At 32.8% G+C, this 21021-nt stretch overlaps 1 protein-coding gene across 1 annotated transcript; it reads right to left on the reverse strand.

The window, feature by feature from the left end:
• Positions 1-6529: 6529 nt before the first annotated feature.
• On the reverse strand, positions 6530-9383 carry LOC129796818 (uncharacterized). Its single transcript, XM_055838913.1, has 7 exons — positions 9056-9383; positions 8803-8930; positions 8554-8675; positions 8288-8474; positions 8040-8193; positions 7684-7904; positions 6530-6980 (listed from the first exon to the last, which is right to left on the reverse strand). Exons 1-7 carry the CDS (start codon positions 9266-9268, stop codon positions 6722-6724), a joined length of 1284 nt encoding a protein of 427 aa, XP_055694888.1. The 5' UTR covers positions 9269-9383; the 3' UTR covers positions 6530-6721.
• Between the last annotated feature and the right edge of the window lie 11638 nt (positions 9384-21021).

Consider the following 21021-nt stretch of genomic DNA (forward strand, 5'->3'; position numbering starts at 1 on the left):
TTAGAATAAAATAGAATCACAAGAGGGGGAGTAATCTCTTTTTTTTAACCGTGTATGTTATGTACTTTTTTTTCATCACAAAAAAACATAAACATATTAATTTTCTTTTCAACGATTTGCTCACTGATGTGGTAAATATAATAGGCAATTCCTATAAATAATACCACATCGTTTAATTCTATTTTATGAGTTTTGCATTTCAACCTTTTTTCACGCTCCATGAACTTTTTAAAAAATTCTCATCGTTCACATTGTGTCGTGGAGATTCGACTAATCCCTATATACACGGTGGGAAGTGAAATCCTCACACACACTGAATATGAATTCCATCCAAAATTGAAAGTACCACTCTATTTATGGGTTTCCTCTGTGCCTATGTACATGCCGACATACTATATGGCCAAAGAGAGGCCTCTGGGAAAGATGGTCAGTGAGGAATGTAAATGGGATAACATGTGTTGCAAATTTAGCATTTTGCGCTTGTGTGGCAGAAGTGAATTTAGCCTATGTTGACAAGCTGAAAATTACATTCTATGGGGGAAAATAACAAAAGGGGATAGAGTCATGTGAAATGCAATTTACGCTTGTTGGTAGAGTTCCAGGTATCCCCCATGACTGGGATGACACCTACGATTATTTATTTTTTGGAAATTGGTTGCTACATTGATGAAAAGCACTAAAATTTTCATTTGGATATTGGAAATCTTCTGCTACAGTTGACAGGACTTAACTTTCCAATATATAGTTTAAAACAAAAACAATAGGACACAAAAAAAAGCTTTTCGTTTCGTTCAAAATTGTTCATGTCCCTAACAATCCGAAAAAAAAATCAACATTTACTAAATGTTTATTTATTCTTTTTTTTTAGAAGTCTGCATTCTGCACCAAATTCTTGTTTTGCGTTAAATGTTCACTCTCTCAGGAATAAAATATATACCCTAACTGTGTGGCTTGGCAACAACTGACCGACACATTAAATCACCACTAGTACATAGTATCGCGTTCAATTACAATACATTTTAGATTATCGATATAGTCAATATTTATATATTTTCTGATATATCAGCCGCTGAAATGTATCCCTTCCATAACAGTCCATGCTTCACATAACGCACAATGCTTTTGCCATACCTACTTCAATTTGCATATAAAGTTTTGTTTTTCCCAAAGGGATTTTGCACGGAAGGAGAAAGCATAATTTTCATGGGTTTCCCATATACCTCTGCGTAATTGAAAACTATAAGTAAAATGCTTACCTCAGTGAGGAAAGCCGGAAGCATTTTAAGTAAAAAGAAAATTCCTTGAAATTAATTAATCAATCCCAAACCAAAACTCTTGAAGTTAAACTGCCGACAAATGAGTATGGTTTTCATGAAACCACAAACTTAATTGATTCAATATTACATGAGAGGTACTGTATAGGAGATCATTGAAAGTTCAGGCTCAAGGGTGGACCCCTGTGAACGGTATAAAGTTGATGGGAAAGAGCAAGAGAGGCTGGGGGGACTTTAATAGCAAAATGCGAAGCACTACACCAGGCTGGACCCACAGAGTGTACTTTATCCTCTCATAAATGAATAAATCACTTTTGCCCCATAAATTCTCATTGCCACATCGATGTATTGGACATTATATGTGCAAACTTGTGTTTTATTGCCGTTTACTTGCGTAATATTTCGCTTACAGTGGGAAGCAGTGAATCACTAAATGCGTGTACTTTGCACACCATCCCTATTGAAATTGTAGGTATGTATATAATAGCAAAGTAACAAAATGCCACACTTGTATTTTCACTACTAAATTCATTCCCTAAAACCGAAACATTCCGTATCATAGAAAAATGATAAAAAAAAGAACAAAACAAAGAAAATTCCAATCAAGCTACAAAAATATAATTCCAACACATAAATATTATATACATAGCGTTGTATAGCATGCAGAAAAAAATGATAACAGATAAAATTGTAAAAGGAAAGTTTGTTTTAGTCGCGTTTTTGGCCAGGCCAGGAAACTTTTTTACTTCTTTCAGATAGAATGCAATTAAAGCCACATTTAAAACTTTTGCTGTTGGGGGAGACTTTTTCACGCTTCCCCTTCAATTTTTTGACCAAGTGTTGTTTTCTTTTGGGTGTGATTAAGAAGAATATCATAAAGTATATAATGCGATTTTAAGGAAGAAGCGCGCATAATAATTAAATATGTTATGGAAAAGTGACACTTGGTTGATTTGAATTGTTAAAGAAATCATTTATGAATGACGTCAAGGCTTGGAAGATGAATTCCTCTTAATACACTTGAATTTTTAACCTCAACTTTGAAGCAAAAGAAAATTCTTTAGAATCCCCAAAAGTTAATTAAAAGTATCTCAATATTCATATTCTTCAAAATCTAATTTGATTTCTTCTAACATTATGATTTTATGCAAAACTTAGCTTCAAAAGTTTATTAGTTTTCATGAAAAATCAGCTTCCTTTACCTAAATATACCCTTATTACTTTATTAATTTTATGTTATTTAGTAATTAAGTTTATAGAAAATTTATTAAGTTTAAAATAATATATTCTGGTTGTTTCTCGAATTCAATACAATTAATTAAGTACAATGGCAATAAAAAATGACAACCATATGGCTAGCATGATATTGCATATGTCGTCATATAATACAATATTAAGTCATGGTACGTGAGAGCTCAAGTAACAAAGAGGCGTGAGATATATGTGACTGCAATATAAAATAACCTGAATTCCAATTATGATCCCTTGAATCCCTTTCAATATTCGAGAGTTTTCCATTTCCCCCCACAATTTCCAACACTAATAAAATACCTTTAACCACCAAAGTCCCTTTTGCACGTTTCAATTTTCGATTAGGACAACGCCTCTCTTCCTCCCGCCCCCCATAGAATGAAATTGAATAAAAATATGAATAGAAAATGGATGAAATTTTCCAACCAACACACAGATATTTTAATCGGTTGCCCCAAGTGGATCCTGTGAAAGTAAATAAAATATTCCTACCAGATAAATCTGACCCAAAGTCCCTTATTCACATCTCCGCACATCCATTATATAATATGTACTGTGCATATTATATATGTACGTACACATTAGGTATATGAAGCTATGACAAGAATGAATACAGTGCTGTAATATCCGCACTATTTATGAATTTTGCTCTTCCCAATACCAAAATGTAATTGCATTTCACCATTCAATTGGTTTTATATATGCTTTTGTCTCAAGAACAAATATTCCACCCTAGTACGCCCCTTGTTTTGCCGAATAGGATTTTGGGAGCATTGAAAGGAAAGAAGATGTAATATGTATATCAATGCACATATACACAATGGAAAAATAGTCAAGTTCTCTGAATTATGTAATACTACATCAAACACATGAGGTTTTTATGGATAAGCAAACAATTGTGAGTTAAATAAAAGGCACGTTCTATTTGATCGGAAGATCAACCATTTATTTAAGTTGAATTGAAAGCTCAAATAATCTCGAATTACCTCAGATTCATATGCAATGCAGTTATGCTATCCAATGTGCTGCATTAATATCATATTCTAAACTGTATGAAAGAAATGAGTTTAAAAAAAGTCGAAGAATTTCGGTATCAAAGATAGAATTCTAAAACTTTCCTTTTTTTCCAACGATTCCAATCTGAACTTAAATCGCTATCATACCTACATACATATACTATACGTACTTAAGTGGGATACTTAATATATGTGCTTTCATGTGTATATGTAGCCGTTGTTGAAGCTGATGTTTTCCTGAACAGTTCAACCGCCTATTTTCTGTTTCGCTTTTCTTTCTTCCCGGAAAGCTGGTACACAAAATTGTCGCAAAGATATTAATTACTCCCCAGCATTGTATTTCTCACAGTGACGACAGGCCAAACCATTTACTTGTTCACTCTTAGCGTGAATATAATAGTAATAATTTTTGACGAGGGTGAATAACATGGTGTTGGCGGTTTTTTTTCCACGGTGAAGCACAGACTGAAATAATCGTGAATTTTTTTTAGCAGAGAATAAATATGTACAGAAAAATACCAACATTAGAAATATATGCAAAAATGCCATTTTTGTCAACTGAAAACAAAAAAAAATGATATGTACAATTAAACCAGAAATGCTTATAAAATGGTTAAGTCCCATATTTCGCGTTCAAATGTTCAAATATGGGGTTTTCCGAGGGGGTGGAGTGGAATACAAAACGAGGAAAGTAATAGACCACCAACCAAAGCCGGATTCTGTGGTTCAAACTGATTTTATGATAAACTCATGTTGACTGTATAAATTAAGTACAGCGCGTACCAACGCAATATTTTACCCCGATATAGTGACGACAGTATTGTTTGTCTAATTTTCTCGCCTCTTATACATTCAGTGGCTTATACTTGTTACTACCATTATCGTAGATGTTACAAATAGTAAATCACAAACACACATATTTACGTACAAATTTTATCCATTTACATGTGCTTTAAATAATGCACCCCTCTGTGTCTAAAACATAACTCTGCATACATAATCCTAATTTAAGAGAAAAAGGATATTACTTTATTGTGGTATAAAAATTATTTGTTACCTGTTTTAAGTATAAGTTTTACCTTTAGAATGTGGCTTTCCTATTTTGCTTATTATTTTAATTCTCTGGTTTTGCTTAATTATGTTTCATGTATTTTATATGTTTAAAATAAAATATATAAATAATTTTAAGGGTACACATTGCTAAAGTGACGACATGAACATTTGTGGGACTACCCGGTATATACTTATTTTAGATATTACTGCGTTCCCTCGTACCCATAATAAGTTTAGTCATGTGGCTTTAATTTTTTGCTCATTTAGGCAACATATGGAATTCCAAAATATCCATTTAATACCATGAAATAACATTAGTGGGAAAAAAATTGGGAGATGGGTGCGAAAGTACAAAAAAGTAGTCCAATTATGCAATTGAATTGATACTATTCCCCTACAGTCTATATATATACGTTATATGTGCCTCTGCTTTAGCTAAAATGCATTTACGATTGCAGTTTTTGGGTGGTAGACAACACCGAAATTGAAATTGAAAGCAACCATGTGGAATATTAACATGAAATCAATACAATTGGAAAAATCTGTGCTGTAGAATTTCTTCGCCTATTGGAGCGAAATATTTTACTTAATTCCAACAATATGTATAAAGCTATATATATAATATTACATCCTCACATGCAATTTTGCTTATTTTTCTGAAAGGAAGCTTTTCCATCCATTTCGCTGTTGGATGAGAGATTCACTATATATGAAGGTTTTTTACCAATTTGCAGACTCTGTCTGCAAGTAACAGTGCTGCTGATGCACCTGAGGAAATTCGCCTTGTGTTCCATTGAGCGGTTAATATTGCATAATATGTATATAGTTGAGAGAAGGTTATATGTGCATATGTATATATGTACTGTATCTGCATGTCTAGTGTAGAGACATATTGAGAGGGGGGGAGGGCAACGGTACAGTGGGCGGTGGGATGAGGGAATATATTCTGAGAAATTCTCGCACAATATGAAAATCAATTTTCCTTTATTGCTAGGCGAACAAATATTCATGGAATGTTTATTGTGAATGGAAGAAGCGAAAAAGAATTTTTTCTTTTGTCATTCTCCATGGTGAGTATTAACCCGTCCTCGCATACACCACGCGTTTGTCAAAGTCTTAAGGAATTATTATGATGAAACACCTGTCTGCATAACATTTACAAAATGGGATGTACGTACAATAAATAAATGAACATATGTACATAGATAGAGAGATGAGTACATAATGTATAAAGTTAGTAATGGAATTGATGTTCATAATACTTATTGAATAAATATCTGACCGAAATATGTAAACGTATATACGTAATGTAGATATATAAAATGAAGGTGATGTGGTTATTAATCAAATTCATCTGCCAGCCATGAGCAAACGTGCTCCGTCAGAGAGAGCTTTCCTTCATCTTCTACCACCTTTACCATTCTCCATCACTATTTGTGCTGGAAGGGTGGAAATTTAGAGTGTAGATTAGACTTATCTCAGTGACTTTTTATCGTTTCTACGTTTTTCAAGAGGGGCGTGCTATACTTACTACAACTCGGGATATACTGCATGTAGTATAACCCCCTTGTAATCCATATAATAGCTCGGAAGAGGAAAAGGCTGTACCTTACAAAATTGCAAAGTGACAGAGATGCGGGAAGATATGATGGTAGGGGGTGGTGGGGTAGGTGTAGGTAGTGTTAGGAATGGAGGAAAAGGAGATCACAGCAGAGACCGAAAAGTATTAAAGTGTATGTGGAAAAACATGAAACATTTCTAGAACGTTGTCACGTGCCACGTGCAAATTTATTTCACTGTCTTCAAGGAAATTATTTGAATGAGGAGAATTGGAACGTGTTCCCTAGATGCCATTTTACCATTACACACAGATGGATATGGGGGACACGATTAAAATGAATAATTCACCTCATACTTCACAATCAACATAGTCCATTTTCTCTCATAAAAGGGTTTAATATACAAACAAGTATTTCATATACATAGCATATTACATATATGTGAAATAATACGAATTCCAACAGTGGGGATCATCTAATTCATTTTCTCTTATTAAATTAAGTGGTCACCTTCTCTATCCACGCTCATCTCTCTCGTCCTCGCAATATACTTTATAAGTGAAGTAATTTATTTCAATGTGACTCCAGTTATTTTCTGTAGACTATAAATATCCAATATGAGTGCTCTAAGTTCCCTATTTACCGTCTCACCGCCTAAATTGAGGTTTTTTGCCAACAATTCCTCAAAATTTTCATTGTCCAATGTAAAATCCTGCATTTCAGCAATGGGATCAGCAATGGGAAAATGCAGAATTGGTATGAATGATGCTGCTATGCTGTAGCCAAATGGTAGGTACTTTGCATATTCCTTAAGAAAATTGCTATAGCTGTAAAAAAAAAATACAAGTATGTAATTTAGCGACTACATACATACCTACATGCATAATGTAGTCATAAATTTATCACAGAGATTTTGTTATATAAAATAAAAGGAGAAAAAGTAAATAGAAGTGTTTAAGTTAAGAGGAAAAATGCGCGGAAAACAAAACCAAAAATGTTGATTATTTGCATGGAAAATATTTTATATATTCGGGCATTTTGAAAATATTTGAAGCATTTGAAGAATTCTTTGATATTTAATTATTTCTTGAAATATGCAAAAGAATATTTTTTCTTCACTCAAATAAAATTTCTCCTGGTTAGCATTCCGCTAAAATGACTTCAAAAACACAAAGCAAGAGAACTTTTAAAAAAACATCCTTTTTAATTAAAGGAAATTAATTAAATAAACCATCAAATGACTACGACAATTCTGTCTATTAAGAGACTATTAAAATAAATCTATTATGCAAATGAAAACTGTTGCATATTGCCATATGCACTTAAGCATAATATTAGGTAGGTAGGTATAATGGGGAAAATTCTCACATTATTTAGGATTCTTTATAAAATATTTTCACACAAGACGTTGCATATTTAAGTGTGGAAGGAAGAGTAAAAGTTAGTAGAGAGCTAAAGTGACGCAAACATTTATCACTTCGGTGTGCTCTCGCATTTTTTCATTGCAAAAATTTTCTTAATGCGACAAACCTGTAATGGCTTGGTAATTCATCTTCATTTTTGTTCCATTTTTCACAGAGTGCTTTCACTAATTCAGTGTGATAAGCCCGGAAAATGTCATCAAAATGGGGTTTTCGCACATCTACTCCCGTTGAATTGGCCATAAATGTTGCTAAATCAACCATCGGTGATGAATATCTCAGTGTTTGGAAGTCAAACATCATTGCCATTGTGGTGGATGTGCTATTTTTCTATCGGGAACAAAAATAATGGAAATAATGATTTTCCTGTTTATCCCACACACATACAAATAATATGAAAATAATGTTTTCTCGCGTCACCATTTTCGACTATAGAGATGTATGGAGGGAGGGTGTTTTTATTACCTTGAAGGCGATATTATTGCTCAAGAAGTCACCATGGCAGAGTACAGCTAGTGGTTCGGAGGGTTCATTTAGAATACGCTGCACCTTCATGGGATTCTCCAAATACTCTTCGAAATCCATTAGAAAGTCTTCAGGAATTTCATTGCGTGTCTCCCTTGAAATATACAATGTTCATACACCCCATAGATTATCACACCAAAGCGATTTCTAAACTACCCAAAAAAAAAAAAAGAAATAATTGGCATTACTTTGCCTCCCTAATGGAATTAGTCCCTCTACTTATTGATTTTGTCGACAGGATGTCCCAAACATCGTTTCCAGTTGTGTCCGCAAAGAAGCTTGTTAGCTTGAGTTGTTTTCGAATATCACTGAATAATTCAGGATTTGTCTCCTTTATGCCATACGAGTATCCGTGGAATCTGCCAAGAAGTTTAACTTCTCGGGCAAAACAATGCAATAAAGATACGGGGAATGTTATAGAAATGGAATTTCTCAATTATTTTGAAAATCTCACCAGAGGCTAAAATATTTTCAAGTGATAAATTCGTCACAGGCTTTGCCACACTCCAACCATCTGCCGTAAAGTCACTGAGAACTATTATCTCCTCTCGATGCGTTAGATTGCTATAGAAATACCTTAAAGACACACAATACACATGATATGGAGTTAAACCTTAAGTTGCTGTGACACCTTTAATCCATTTTAATAGGTACACTAAATGTGTGCTTAAGAAGCATCTTCAGTGCAATATTTATTTCTTACTTGGGATAGTAAATTTCAAGATCTTGAAGAAGTGGAAGGATTTTGCTGTACGTTATAAATTCATTCTCAAATAGTTGTGCATAATTTCCACCTTCATAAAATTCCGACGGAATATTTCGTGGAGTGAGCTTAAAGAAATTGTATATAAAATTCTGATTATCTCAAGACATTCTTTTGTAAGGAATTTTAATTCCTTCAATTCATTAGATTTTACTACACTATTAAAAGAAATATAAAATATTTAGCTTCAAACCTTAATCACAAGCAATACTGTGTCAGTTAGTCCCGATTTGACACCAAATAGTTCAACTTTAACACGATAACACAGTGTTCTCATAAAAGTACCATCTTCACCAAGTTTACTTGCTTCGCATGACTTTATTGCAACATCACTATCACAGGAAAGTTTGCCATCACTCACAAGTTTTGGCACCAATTCACATTTGATGAACTCAACAGGATCCATTTCACAATCTCCTGTATTAATAAACTCCCCTTCTTGAAGGAATATATCACCCCCAAAATCACTCTCAAACCTTCTGCAATGGACTGACTACTATATGTACTCTGGGCACTCTATAAAATTAATCATTTTACGGTTATCTGTGGCACAAGATAGTAAATATACATACATTCTCAAATTACAAATACTCACCATCCATCGGCAAAAAAGCATTCTCATACAAATGTAGTGTATTGAATGAGGCATTGAATTGCGAAAAAATCATGTACCAATTGATTAAAAAAATATTCCAATGAAAAACCTTTTTTTGCACTATTTAAATCCCTTTACAAAATGGATTCTTGGAAAATCTGTATTAAAAGAGTTTTATAATTAAATATATAAAGTAAATGATCAATTCCCACGTAAAATCTTCCTGGAATAAATTTTTATTGCAGTCTATTATTTTTTCGAGTTTCGTATCCCCTCAATCACGCACATTATTTTATATGTATGTATGTTATGTTGATGAAGAGATTTAGAAGCTAATCTATCTAATACTAACACAGTCTATTTCAAGTTTTTATCGTGGAAGTTTCATTAGTGAGTGTAGTAAAACAACTCATACTGACTTTGCAAATTTTTGAATATCTCACATTTGATCTCATTATGAATGATGAAGTATTTTGTAATCAATGATTGTACAAATCATTCAATGGAAAAAAATCTATTTCGTACATTTCAAATAAATTTGACCATACTAAGAAATTCAAGGTTATTCAGAAAAAGTAGTGGCATGATAATTAATATTCAAAATTTTAAATAAGTGATTTAAAATGATTGCTGTAACCTTGAAAAACTGTCTTCAAGGTTGACTTTTTTTTTTACATATTTTAATTTCTTTAGTGCGTAAAGCAATTTAAAATCAATAGCATGGTAAGCATGGTTTGATCTTTAGCACCTTCACAATATGCTTTTTAGGTACGGAATTTCGAATGTTTTTTTCCTTCTTCTTCAGGTCTACATAAAGTAGGTATAGCAATATTGGTTTGTAATTTCTGTCTCTTTTAATTTAATCTTCTGAGTGAGTAGGCATTTCAGAACATTTACTAAATATTTAATTTGTGACATAATAATTGAAAAGTCTCTCAAATATGTTCTCTCATTTAATATTACATTTTCCTTCAACATTACAATTGGTGGTGCCCTTTTAGAGCGTGTGTGGGAGTGAAAATGATTCATATGAGGTTTGGTGGAAGTACGCAATAAAAGTTCACAAGTGAAATGTGAACCATGAAATCTTTATACTTCCTTTATCACTTTGTTTACTTCCTTTCGTAACATGCGCTCTCACTTTGTTTGGTTTGTTCTCTTCACTATATAAAAAAAAATTTATTTGAAAATTGAAGTTGAAAAATATTTTAATAAATTTGCATCTCAATTCTTGGATATAAATATCAACATAAAATTCCAATATTGGATTATTCCCAACTCCTTTGAACTTTACAATTTACAACTTTCAAATGATATAAAAAAAGATAATAGAATTCTGTAAAATCTAATATAAAAATCTCTTTGAGAAAAAATATTATAAAAATTTTGCTTTCTCAGTTGGATCTTGCATCATGGGCCGTGTAAAATCTTGTGGGTTGTTTCAGATCATTTAACACTCAATCGACTGTTGCAAAGGGGTGCGAGGATGCGAGTTACATATATACAAGTAATATAATAAATCAAAAAAATAAACCCTAAACCTAAAGAATAAATATACAACCAACTCTTTTTTTTTCTATTAAATTTTACAATAATGGAGACAATGGGTTGGGATAATCCTTATATTCTGCAATCAACTTCAATCCCAGCATTTTTTACATTGTCTTGACCACTTGACATACATAAACTACAACTTGTGTTCCTCTTCTACCTTTTTGTTCGTAATAAATTGTCGATTCTAATGAATTTCCTTGTGAGAATTGTATTTCATTGTTAAAGTATTCTTGTACCTAAATAATATAAAAAAGGTATCCTATTTTCGCAGTCATCAAGTTTCACTATAGCAGCTGCAGTGTTGGCAGGTCTAAAGTGAAAAGCTAGACTTCAAAAAGCATCCCAAAAAAGAACTAAGCGACAAGAAGAGGACGAAGATTATCTTTTTCATGATAATGATGATGATGGGAAAAGTCACCAAGTCGTTTTTCACACGGGCAAAGAAGCAGCAAACTGTAGTAATAAAGTGAACTCACACTTGGTGTTCTCATGTTCTTCTTCATCTTTACGGGAATGACAACGAGGGAGACCGAAAAATCGATAAACTTAAAATGTGTGACGTTGGAGACGAAAAAAAGAGCAATACGAAAGTAAGATTTATGTAGCAAATTTTTTATCAAATTACTTCTCATCACTTTCTTCTCTTTATTTATATCATTTTGTTGATGTAAAGAAACTCGCGTTTGTGTATTTTTACGCAAAAGTATCAAAACAACCCCGTTCTTTTTCATTATCAAGCAGAAGCATTGAGATTTCTCTTTTTTTTTGCAAAGGAAGTGTATAATAATTTCATCAAATTTGTCACCTTGACTATTTTTTTTCTCACCCACGTTGTCTCTTTGCTTGTATTTGTGAAGAAAATTTCATTCATTAATTAAGTATAAGAAATGTAAATAACTTTTGAGAGATTATTTATCTAATGGACTTCTTTTTATATATTTTTCTTTAAGAACAATTTAATTTGAGATCAATCATTCGGATTTTTTCAATAATTGAATATTTATCCTTAAGAGAAATTTCAACTGACAGCTGCTTTAACTAAAAACAAAATTTAATTCTCGAATTGGGCAACATAAATAATATTAGAGCACGTTATACATATATTATGAACGAATATATATATATATATAATACATAATAGCTAAAAGTAGGTACTCTTATATGCATTTGCAGTTGATATATTTAAGATATAAAATTTATATAAAAGAGTTTTTTTTCTCGAGAGGGTGCAAAAAAAAGCTCTATATGTGTGCTTTCTCGACTTTCTTTTTTGTTTATATTTGAGGAATATATAGAAAGGGTACACCTACATATGTATATAAAATATGTATGTGCTTTTATGGAAGAGGGAGAAGGTTACTCAGCACCATAATGGCCGGGATTTAGCTGCTACACCCTCAACATGAAATATCATCTATTTGCATTAGAAAAATATTTTGAGTGATTTAAAAATATTAATCTTGTCAACAGTGCATTGTGGATGATAAAAAAATATTCCTACAGTTGGTATTTCAGAAGGGTTTTCCCTCCAATGTAATCGTTGGAAAATCTTTAGCCTTTTTTTGCTTCTTGCTTAAAAGAGAATACATGTAATACTTCCCTATTTCCTATAGATAATCAATCTAAATAATGACTTTCATAAAAATAAATCTTTACTAAATGGAATGTTTTTATTATTTTCTCATAAATACAAAAAAAAAAAGAAAAAAATACATATGAAAGAAATTCATTTGGCAATTATCCAATAAAGTTCATAAATTATCCACTTTACTCTCCTTTTGTAAATGAAGAGGGAAGAAAGGCGAGAGGGGTGAGAGAGTGGTGGAATTGATATATTGTTTTTCCTTATTGAACAGTTAAAATCCCATGCCTTTTGGCACCGGTATCGTTGCGATTATTGCTATTGACAGCATTTCTTCTCCTTGCCAACAATACCTACCAACACATTTCTGAGCATCTTCATCAGAAAGAGATTTATGATTTATGGGATTCTCACGCACTCTATATGAGCAAATAATGATGTATTAATTAAAATATTCTTCGTGGAGAAACAACAATTTGGTACAATTGGTTCTGACGTATACACAACATATTGGTGAATTTTCTCTTCTTTGAAAATTTTCACGGAGCTAACAAAGTATAATATTCTCATTTTCTTATTGTTTGCTTAAATATAATCTCTTATTCTACCACGAAACCCACAGACCATAAAGGAATAATTAATTTTGACGTAAACCATACAATAAATCTTGCTCTAATATCTATGTGATGTAGAGTGTGTACTGTACACCTACATTGTATCTTTATAGACATTGTTAAAACTAACACTGCTCTATGCCACGTCGCTCTTTCCACAAGGCTAGCATATTCATCCCCATAACCTTATGGTGAGAAAACTCTTTCTGTGCATTGGAAAATCATTCAGTAAATCCGCCCTTTAATTAAAGACTCCCCCTCATTCTCTCTCGCATCATCCCCATGGCTGTATGGATTCCTTTTTCTCGTACACTGCATATCCTTATTTAAACACCATCTATGTACGTACATACAGCATCCAATCTACATAAAGAGAACAAAAAAATGTATATTTCACTTCACTCACACCACATTTATATGATGTTGAGCAAAGAGAAAGAATCCTTTTAGCTTTTTGGAAACGAGAGGAAAAAGTCTCATCCACTTTGTATGCGTCACAGTCGATCGCTCCAATTTGATGGTATCTTCCGGATAGTCGGGAAAAAATTATCACAAAACTTGATTAAATTTGTATTTTATTTGATTTGATGTCCTCAGCATCATGCTTGTCATTCTCTTTTCCCTCAAGTCTTTTGGCTTTTTTTCTTCTTCTCTCCTCTTCTCTCTGTCTCATCTCATTCCCTTTTGGAAGCTCTGCGTGGTATAGAATCTCTCTGCATCCTAACACAAAATGGTGAAGTTGCTTATCCCTCTAATCAACACCATTTTATATACCACCACAAGAAAAAATATCCCACCATTCACCCCATCTCAAGTGATATGGGGCTATGGGTGAAGGATTCTAAATAAATTTGTGGTGTGGGACATAGAGAGACAAGCCATTGGGTGTTGGGATAAGGACAGTAAACTGTGAAGAATGAAGAGGCACATAATCGAAACCATTCTAGTCCAAATCGATTTTAGCTGTATTTATTTTAGTATTATACATGTGGTGGAACCCCCAAAGAGTGATCAACAGTAAGCCCCTTCTGGTGCTCCGGGGGGGTCCTCCGTGGTTGCGTGTGACACTGAATGGGAGAAATCGAGACGTGTTTGAAATTGGAATGTGCCAATATTGCACTTGAGTATCTTGAGGGATTTTTAAGCGATTCTCACGTTCTAGCTCAACATTCCATCCTGATGCTCAAGTTTTTTTCATGCCTAGGCATCCCACAGCATTAATGCGGTCTTCCTCAATTCATACGACGTTCTTTTGCACATAAGTATGTATATGTAGTCACTACGTCGAGTTCTTGGTTGACAGAATATATATGGAGATACCATTGCACATTCCAATCAACCTAAGAATTATTCTTCAATATCCCACCGACACTTTTGCTCATATCTTACATTTTGATCTAAATAAACACCCACCAAATACATATTAAACTATATAATCGAAATTATATTCACATTTGTACGTATATACATAACACATATGTATGTTACATTCCTTCAGAAATATTTATTATGTATACATATTAGAAAATATTTGCCCAAGTTAGTCATACCTTTAGCTAACATTGTGTAGGAGATATATTGAATTCACATAGCCCATCTTGGGATGAAAGCAAGAAACAGCACATAAACATCAAGAGTGTGAAATGGAAATAGCACTTCTTTTCAGAACAAATAAAGTCTGTGAAAATTTGGACTTGACAGGCGCCACTCAAACCCTTTTTGAATAACCCCATTTCTCTCTTTCTTATTTTCTTTTAGTTTATTTGCATTGTATAGACATACCTACAATTTATTTTGCACTCTTCTATCACTCTGTCTAAATATTTGAAAAACAAAGGAGAAGAATCTCCCTGTCGTATCAAACATAAAAATAAAAGATTTTTTTAAGCATAAAAAATTTTAGGAAAATCCTTTTCATTTAAAAAAAATCGATTCAAAACGAACATTTACATATATAAATTTTTAATTAGTACAATAAAATATTCGTAACCTTTGAACTCTTTTCAACACTCCCGCAATTTACACGCAACTGTACATGAAAAGGAAATGCATTACATATGTAGCGAGAAATGTTTAATAAAACAATCTATACGAGCATAATGACTTCTCATCAGATACGAACTTATACCATGAGCAAATATACGGAAAATACCCTTGAGATTTTAGTCCGTGTGGGAGCGAAAGCTCATACCAAATGATGCTCCATGGTGTGAGACAGGAGAGTATACTAAAATTAGAGCTTAATTATGTTCATATTCATGAAAAAATAAAATATGGGGAGAATCCCTGAAATGGGATAAATAAATAAACAGATAAGTATCAGTTACATCCGAAAAAATCCCAGAAATAGTATCCATAGGGAAAATCACCGGAAATGAGGAATTTTTTTTTCTTTATTTTCACTTTCCTTCCGACCAACTTGAGATTCTTAATTAAACATAGAGGTTTCACTGTGCATTAATAAATTATTTATGGATACAATCTTATTGACTTTCTTTACGCTTTTTCCTTGTGTTTCACACTATAACCTCCTCCTGGCAAAACTAAGGATGATATAATATGAGAAAGGAATTGAGAAAAGAGGAAATGGAAAATTCGTTTCCACAACAGCAGTATAGGTATTAGTTTGCTATATACTTACTGAGATATGTAATGTAAGTATATAATCAAGTATACGCAATCTTTCCACCCACAAACACTTTTCGCTAAATTGCGATTGATGGAATAAATTCAGTGTGGCCAAGGCGGTGTGCGTTGTGTGCTGCATGGACCATGGCGATGGGGCGGCGGCATCAACCTCAAAAATTTCATCTCCCACGCATTGGCTCCCCAAGCACACTGTCAACAATGCGGGTGAAAGGATGGAAATGCGATTTAACAGAAAGCTAGTAATTCCGTTTTATTGTCTTTGTGAATGGCGTCAGACTGTCTTATTTCGGGGGTCTCAAACTAAAAGGAGAAAATGCTTCGTCTCATTCTGCGTCCTCGCAGCAGAGTTTTTCTTCAGAATATGTGGTGTAAGCGTGTAACTCCAGTGCGAAAGATACAAACAATGAATAAAATTTATGGGTGTTTTGTGATCTTTCCTACCCCTCTGAACACAGATTTCATCCATGGAAAAACCGTGAAGTCAGACAGCAATAAGTTTCTTTTGGGAATTGAATATTGCGTGTCTTCCCTCCCCCTCTCAGATTGATATTGTTTTCTGTTTTTTTTCCTTCAAAGTATAGTATTAAATTGATGAACCACGCGCCATTTTATATTCTTACAATTCATCAAAATATACTATCTATGTACATAAAATACAATGTATGTTGCGTTATATAGCGTATGTTGATTATACCAGATAATTATATATTGGGTTTGTGTGTACGTACATACATAAAAGAGAAAATATATTCCTTATTTATTATTCATGTACTTTTCTTTGAAAAAATAAATAAAAAATGAGAAATATTTAATTACGTGAGATTTCATCTGCATTAATTTTCACAAAGTATAAATGGGGTAAAACACATGGTGCAAACCAAAGTGTTTGTGAAACAAGCCAAAAGAGAAATAATTCCTAAAGTGCATTTTGCTATATATGAATAGCCCAATTCTCGGTAATGCATATAGTAGTATACCTATATAATGAATTTCCACAATTAAAGAAATTTCCTTGGCATCTTGTACCATGAAAATAAATTGTATAAACATGCATGAATATGGAACATAGAGATTTTTCTGCACAATGTGCACTAAAGTCAACGATGTTTAATGTAATGTACAAAAGAAAAATATGTTCCATACCATCCACAAAATACAAACTTCATATACATAAGAGAGAAAGCTATGTATGTATATCGATAGTTATTGATGTTTGCATATATACCAACATATGTTTTCCTGGGTAATTGTAAATTGTATTCATTTTCCTCATTTGCATTTGGTTTGATTTGAATACTCCAAGCATACGGAATTGAGAATTTGTCTGACCACATAGATATTCATAATAGTTTCACCCTCAAAATGTTTCAACATGGGAATTTACTAGCATAACAAAATGCAATTAAAATTAATTCAAATTCAATCAAACCATTTTATGCCAAAGAGACAAACAAAATTCATTTCCTTGAAGTTATCATTCAAAAATAAATTTATTGATTAATTTTTCTCAGAATGATTATACAAGGAATTCTTACAAATAGAAATCTTAACCAACTGAAAGGATATATCTCAAAATGTATATAATCTACCTATGCATAGATTAAAATTAACCTACATGTGCCTGATTTCAACATTAACTACAAAAGTCAATTTTAAATGAAAATTCTTAAATCGCACAAGAGATTTTCAAAGTTTTCCTCCAACTGAAAAAAATGATTTTTGTAAAAAAAAAGAATTCTTTATGCCATTTTTATGCATTCTTAGTCAAGAAAGAAAATTTTCGAATTATAGGAAAATACAAATAGTTACAATGGAAAAAATTTGATACAACCTTGTTTTGAAGCCGACGTAAAATTTCAATTTGATACAACCTCTTTAAAAAAAATGAATTGATTATAAATCAGAAATATTAATTCTTACAATCTTAAAGTTAGTTAATCTTAGGGTAGAATTCAGGTTATCTATTAAATGTCCTACTTAAAATCCTTAAAACCCTCTCTTATCCATAAATTAAAATTTGAAAAAATCTCACTCAAAATGTATTTTTAAATAACAAAGGCAATTACCTTTATGATTTCTGCCACATAATACATAAAAAAAGTACTCTTGTTTATGTACTATGGAGGGGCGGTATTGAGAGTGATAAGGAAGTTAAGTACATTACACCCCAACTCCTTTTGCAATTCCGGAGTCAGAGAAAAAGTACTTATATGCGGTCATTCAGAAATTGGACATTCCCACGCGACCCTTATTTACTAGTAGTATATCCAACTGATGCATTGTACGTACACAGTCTTGAATTTTTAGCTGTGTTTCTTTCAGACACAGCTTTTGTGTACCGAGCAAAATCGAAAGTCGTCAGATCGGGCTCAAACTTGGTATGAGCACGAATTAGGGTCCCCACATTCCAAAAAACGTATGCGTCAAAAAAAATTTTTTCCGGCCGTCCGTCCGGCCGGCCGGCCGTCCGTCCGTCCGTAGTATAACGCTAAATTACAAGAGAACGGTGATAGATAGAGACTTGCGGTCAACGGCAAAGTTTAAAAGTCGACTGGAAGACGTCAGATTATGACGTCAAATTTTACCCCCCACCCCCCCGTCCGCCATTTTGAATAACCTCAAAATTTTGTTTTCGCTATATCTCAGCCGCTATTATAGCTAGAGGGCTGAAATTTTGATATGTTGTAGGGGCCACTAAGAGCTTTCCAACGATACCTCATTTTCGAAAATCGGTCAAGCCGTTTAGTCAATATGGCCGTCACAATTTTTCATCGAAAATCGACCATAACTCGAAAACGGCTTGACCGATTTTGATCAACCCGGGCTCAAATGAAAGATCTCAACAAACCCTACAACTCTCTAGAACATCCGAAGTTTCAAAAGTGACCGCTAGAGGGCCAAAAATCAAAAACAAAATTTTCGATGAGTTTTCGATGAATATCTCGAAAACGACGACATAAATTTTTTTCATTTTTTGATATGTTGTAGCTGACCATATTATCTAGCTTCATGCCAAAAATGAAGAAAATCTATGGATCCGTTCTCGAGATATAGCCTTCCAAAGTTGGCATGTCATATCTCGGGTTCTACAAGTCCGATCTTGATCAACTCAAGCGCAAATGAAAGGTTTCGTGAAACCCTACAAATGTCTAGAACATTACAACTTCGAAAAATGTCCGCAAGAGGCGCTAAAATCGAAAACAAAGTTTTCGAAAATTTCGAACTCGAATTTTTCGAAAATGGCGACATAAATTTTTTTCATTTTTCGATATGTTATAGCTGACTTCAAGACCTTTCAAACAAAAAAAAATTTATGAAAATCTATGGATCCGTTCTCGAGATATGGCCTTCTAAAAATTTATTAGCGTATGACTTTAATACTATTCCAGACTTTGCGCGTATTTAAATTAATTCGCGTTCTAGTTTGCTCTCACAAAATTGGTACACTGAAAGAAACACAGCTCCCGTAAGCTTGGTCAGCTTACCAGTACATTTTAGTTCCTATATGGTATAATAAATGATTCAACATTAAATATTTTTCTGCAATTTTTTTCAAATAAAAATTCTGAATTTTTGCTGAATTTTTAAACGTAAAATAATGTTTTTAATTATTTCAAATAAAATAGAAATAAAATTTTCTAAAATAGAAATTTTATAACATAGAAAAAATAGACCTTATTTTGTTTTTCCATATATTATTTTTATAAGACATTTCGAGGGTATTTTCAGTTCAAAAGAAAATCCTAATTAGACCGTAGAAAATTACATCTCACACTGTATATTATATACAAATTATAAGTTTGCAAAGAAAGATCTAAAAGAGTTCACTTTCTAAATGAACTTTGTTTGAAAAGAATTTCCCAGAAGGTATAGAATGAAGAATATTCATGGGAGGGTTGAGCTTGGGTAAATCATTCTTCAACAATGAAATTTTTACCTTTATGGAAGAAGAACATTTTTCATGTCTTGAAAGAGGAATTACATACATGTGGATTTGAAAGTGGTGGAATTTTCTCTCACAGAAAAATATAATGCATTCTCCCTCAACTCAAATGGATACCTACCATACCTACATTTATATTTTGAGAAATGGTGTAAGATTTTATTCCTTACTTTTACAAGTATCTAACGGAAAAAAGGGAATAAGAACACATTCATATTTTTCGGGCGTCAGTTATCATAAAGACTATGGATTTGACTATCGGGAGATATTATTATATATGTGTACATGTATATGTATGTAACGTTAACATTCAGTTCGTTTTTTATGGCATAATATGAAAGCTACCGAAGCTGCAAATGCATATGACTCTCTCACAAACATGTATATATGTATGTACGTACGTACTATCATTGTAGAAGGATTTTATATAGTAATACAATCTCTGAAGGGATGAAAAAATCCAAGAGTTCCGTACCTTCCTCTTTTGAGGGGAACGTAGATGGCGCGCGGACTGGTGCAAATTCGGGGGTAAGTGAAATGCAAGGAGGACCTTCCTCCCATTCACAAGATCATTTGCTTTCGAGCGCTCATGGTGATCACTTGAAGGGTCGCATGAGCTGAGCGTTTTTTCTATATGGACTTTTTTCTATATGGACTTTTTTCTGTATGAACTTTTTTTTTGTACCTACGTTGAGTGGGTTGCAGAAGAGGTGCACAAAAAAGGGCTGAAGGAAGAAAAATGTACACGGAGTTGAGTTCAGATCTTGCAACATTTTTGGTTGTACATTAGTGGGAATGAACAGAAATACATTTTCTTTCCCTTTTGCACAATGAGATCTTCCAAAGTCTCGAAGAACACAAATTTTGTCTTTTCGAGCAAAATTCTGCCTTCAACACGCTGGCTCATTCAACACGAGCTGATATTGTTACTAATAAATTAAAAATACTCGATACAAACTTTTATTTACTTTTTCTTTTAAATTTTTAGAAGTTTTTTAAATCTCTTTTTGAGTCAACTTTGAATCAAAAATTTTCTTCTAAAGGTTAGTAAATTAAGAATTTTGAAAACTCTGTGGAAATATATGTAAGTTTTGAAAAAAAAAATATTTTTTTAAAAAAATAATTATTCAAAAAATGAAATTGAATTGATTAAAATAAGATAATTAATCAATATTTGGCTACACCAGAATAACAGAAATTTTTTCTATTAAAAAATAATAGA

Source organism: Lutzomyia longipalpis, chromosome 1, assembly GCF_024334085.1.
Source record: "Lutzomyia longipalpis isolate SR_M1_2022 chromosome 1, ASM2433408v1".
NCBI lineage: Eukaryota > Metazoa > Arthropoda > Insecta > Diptera > Psychodidae > Lutzomyia > Lutzomyia longipalpis.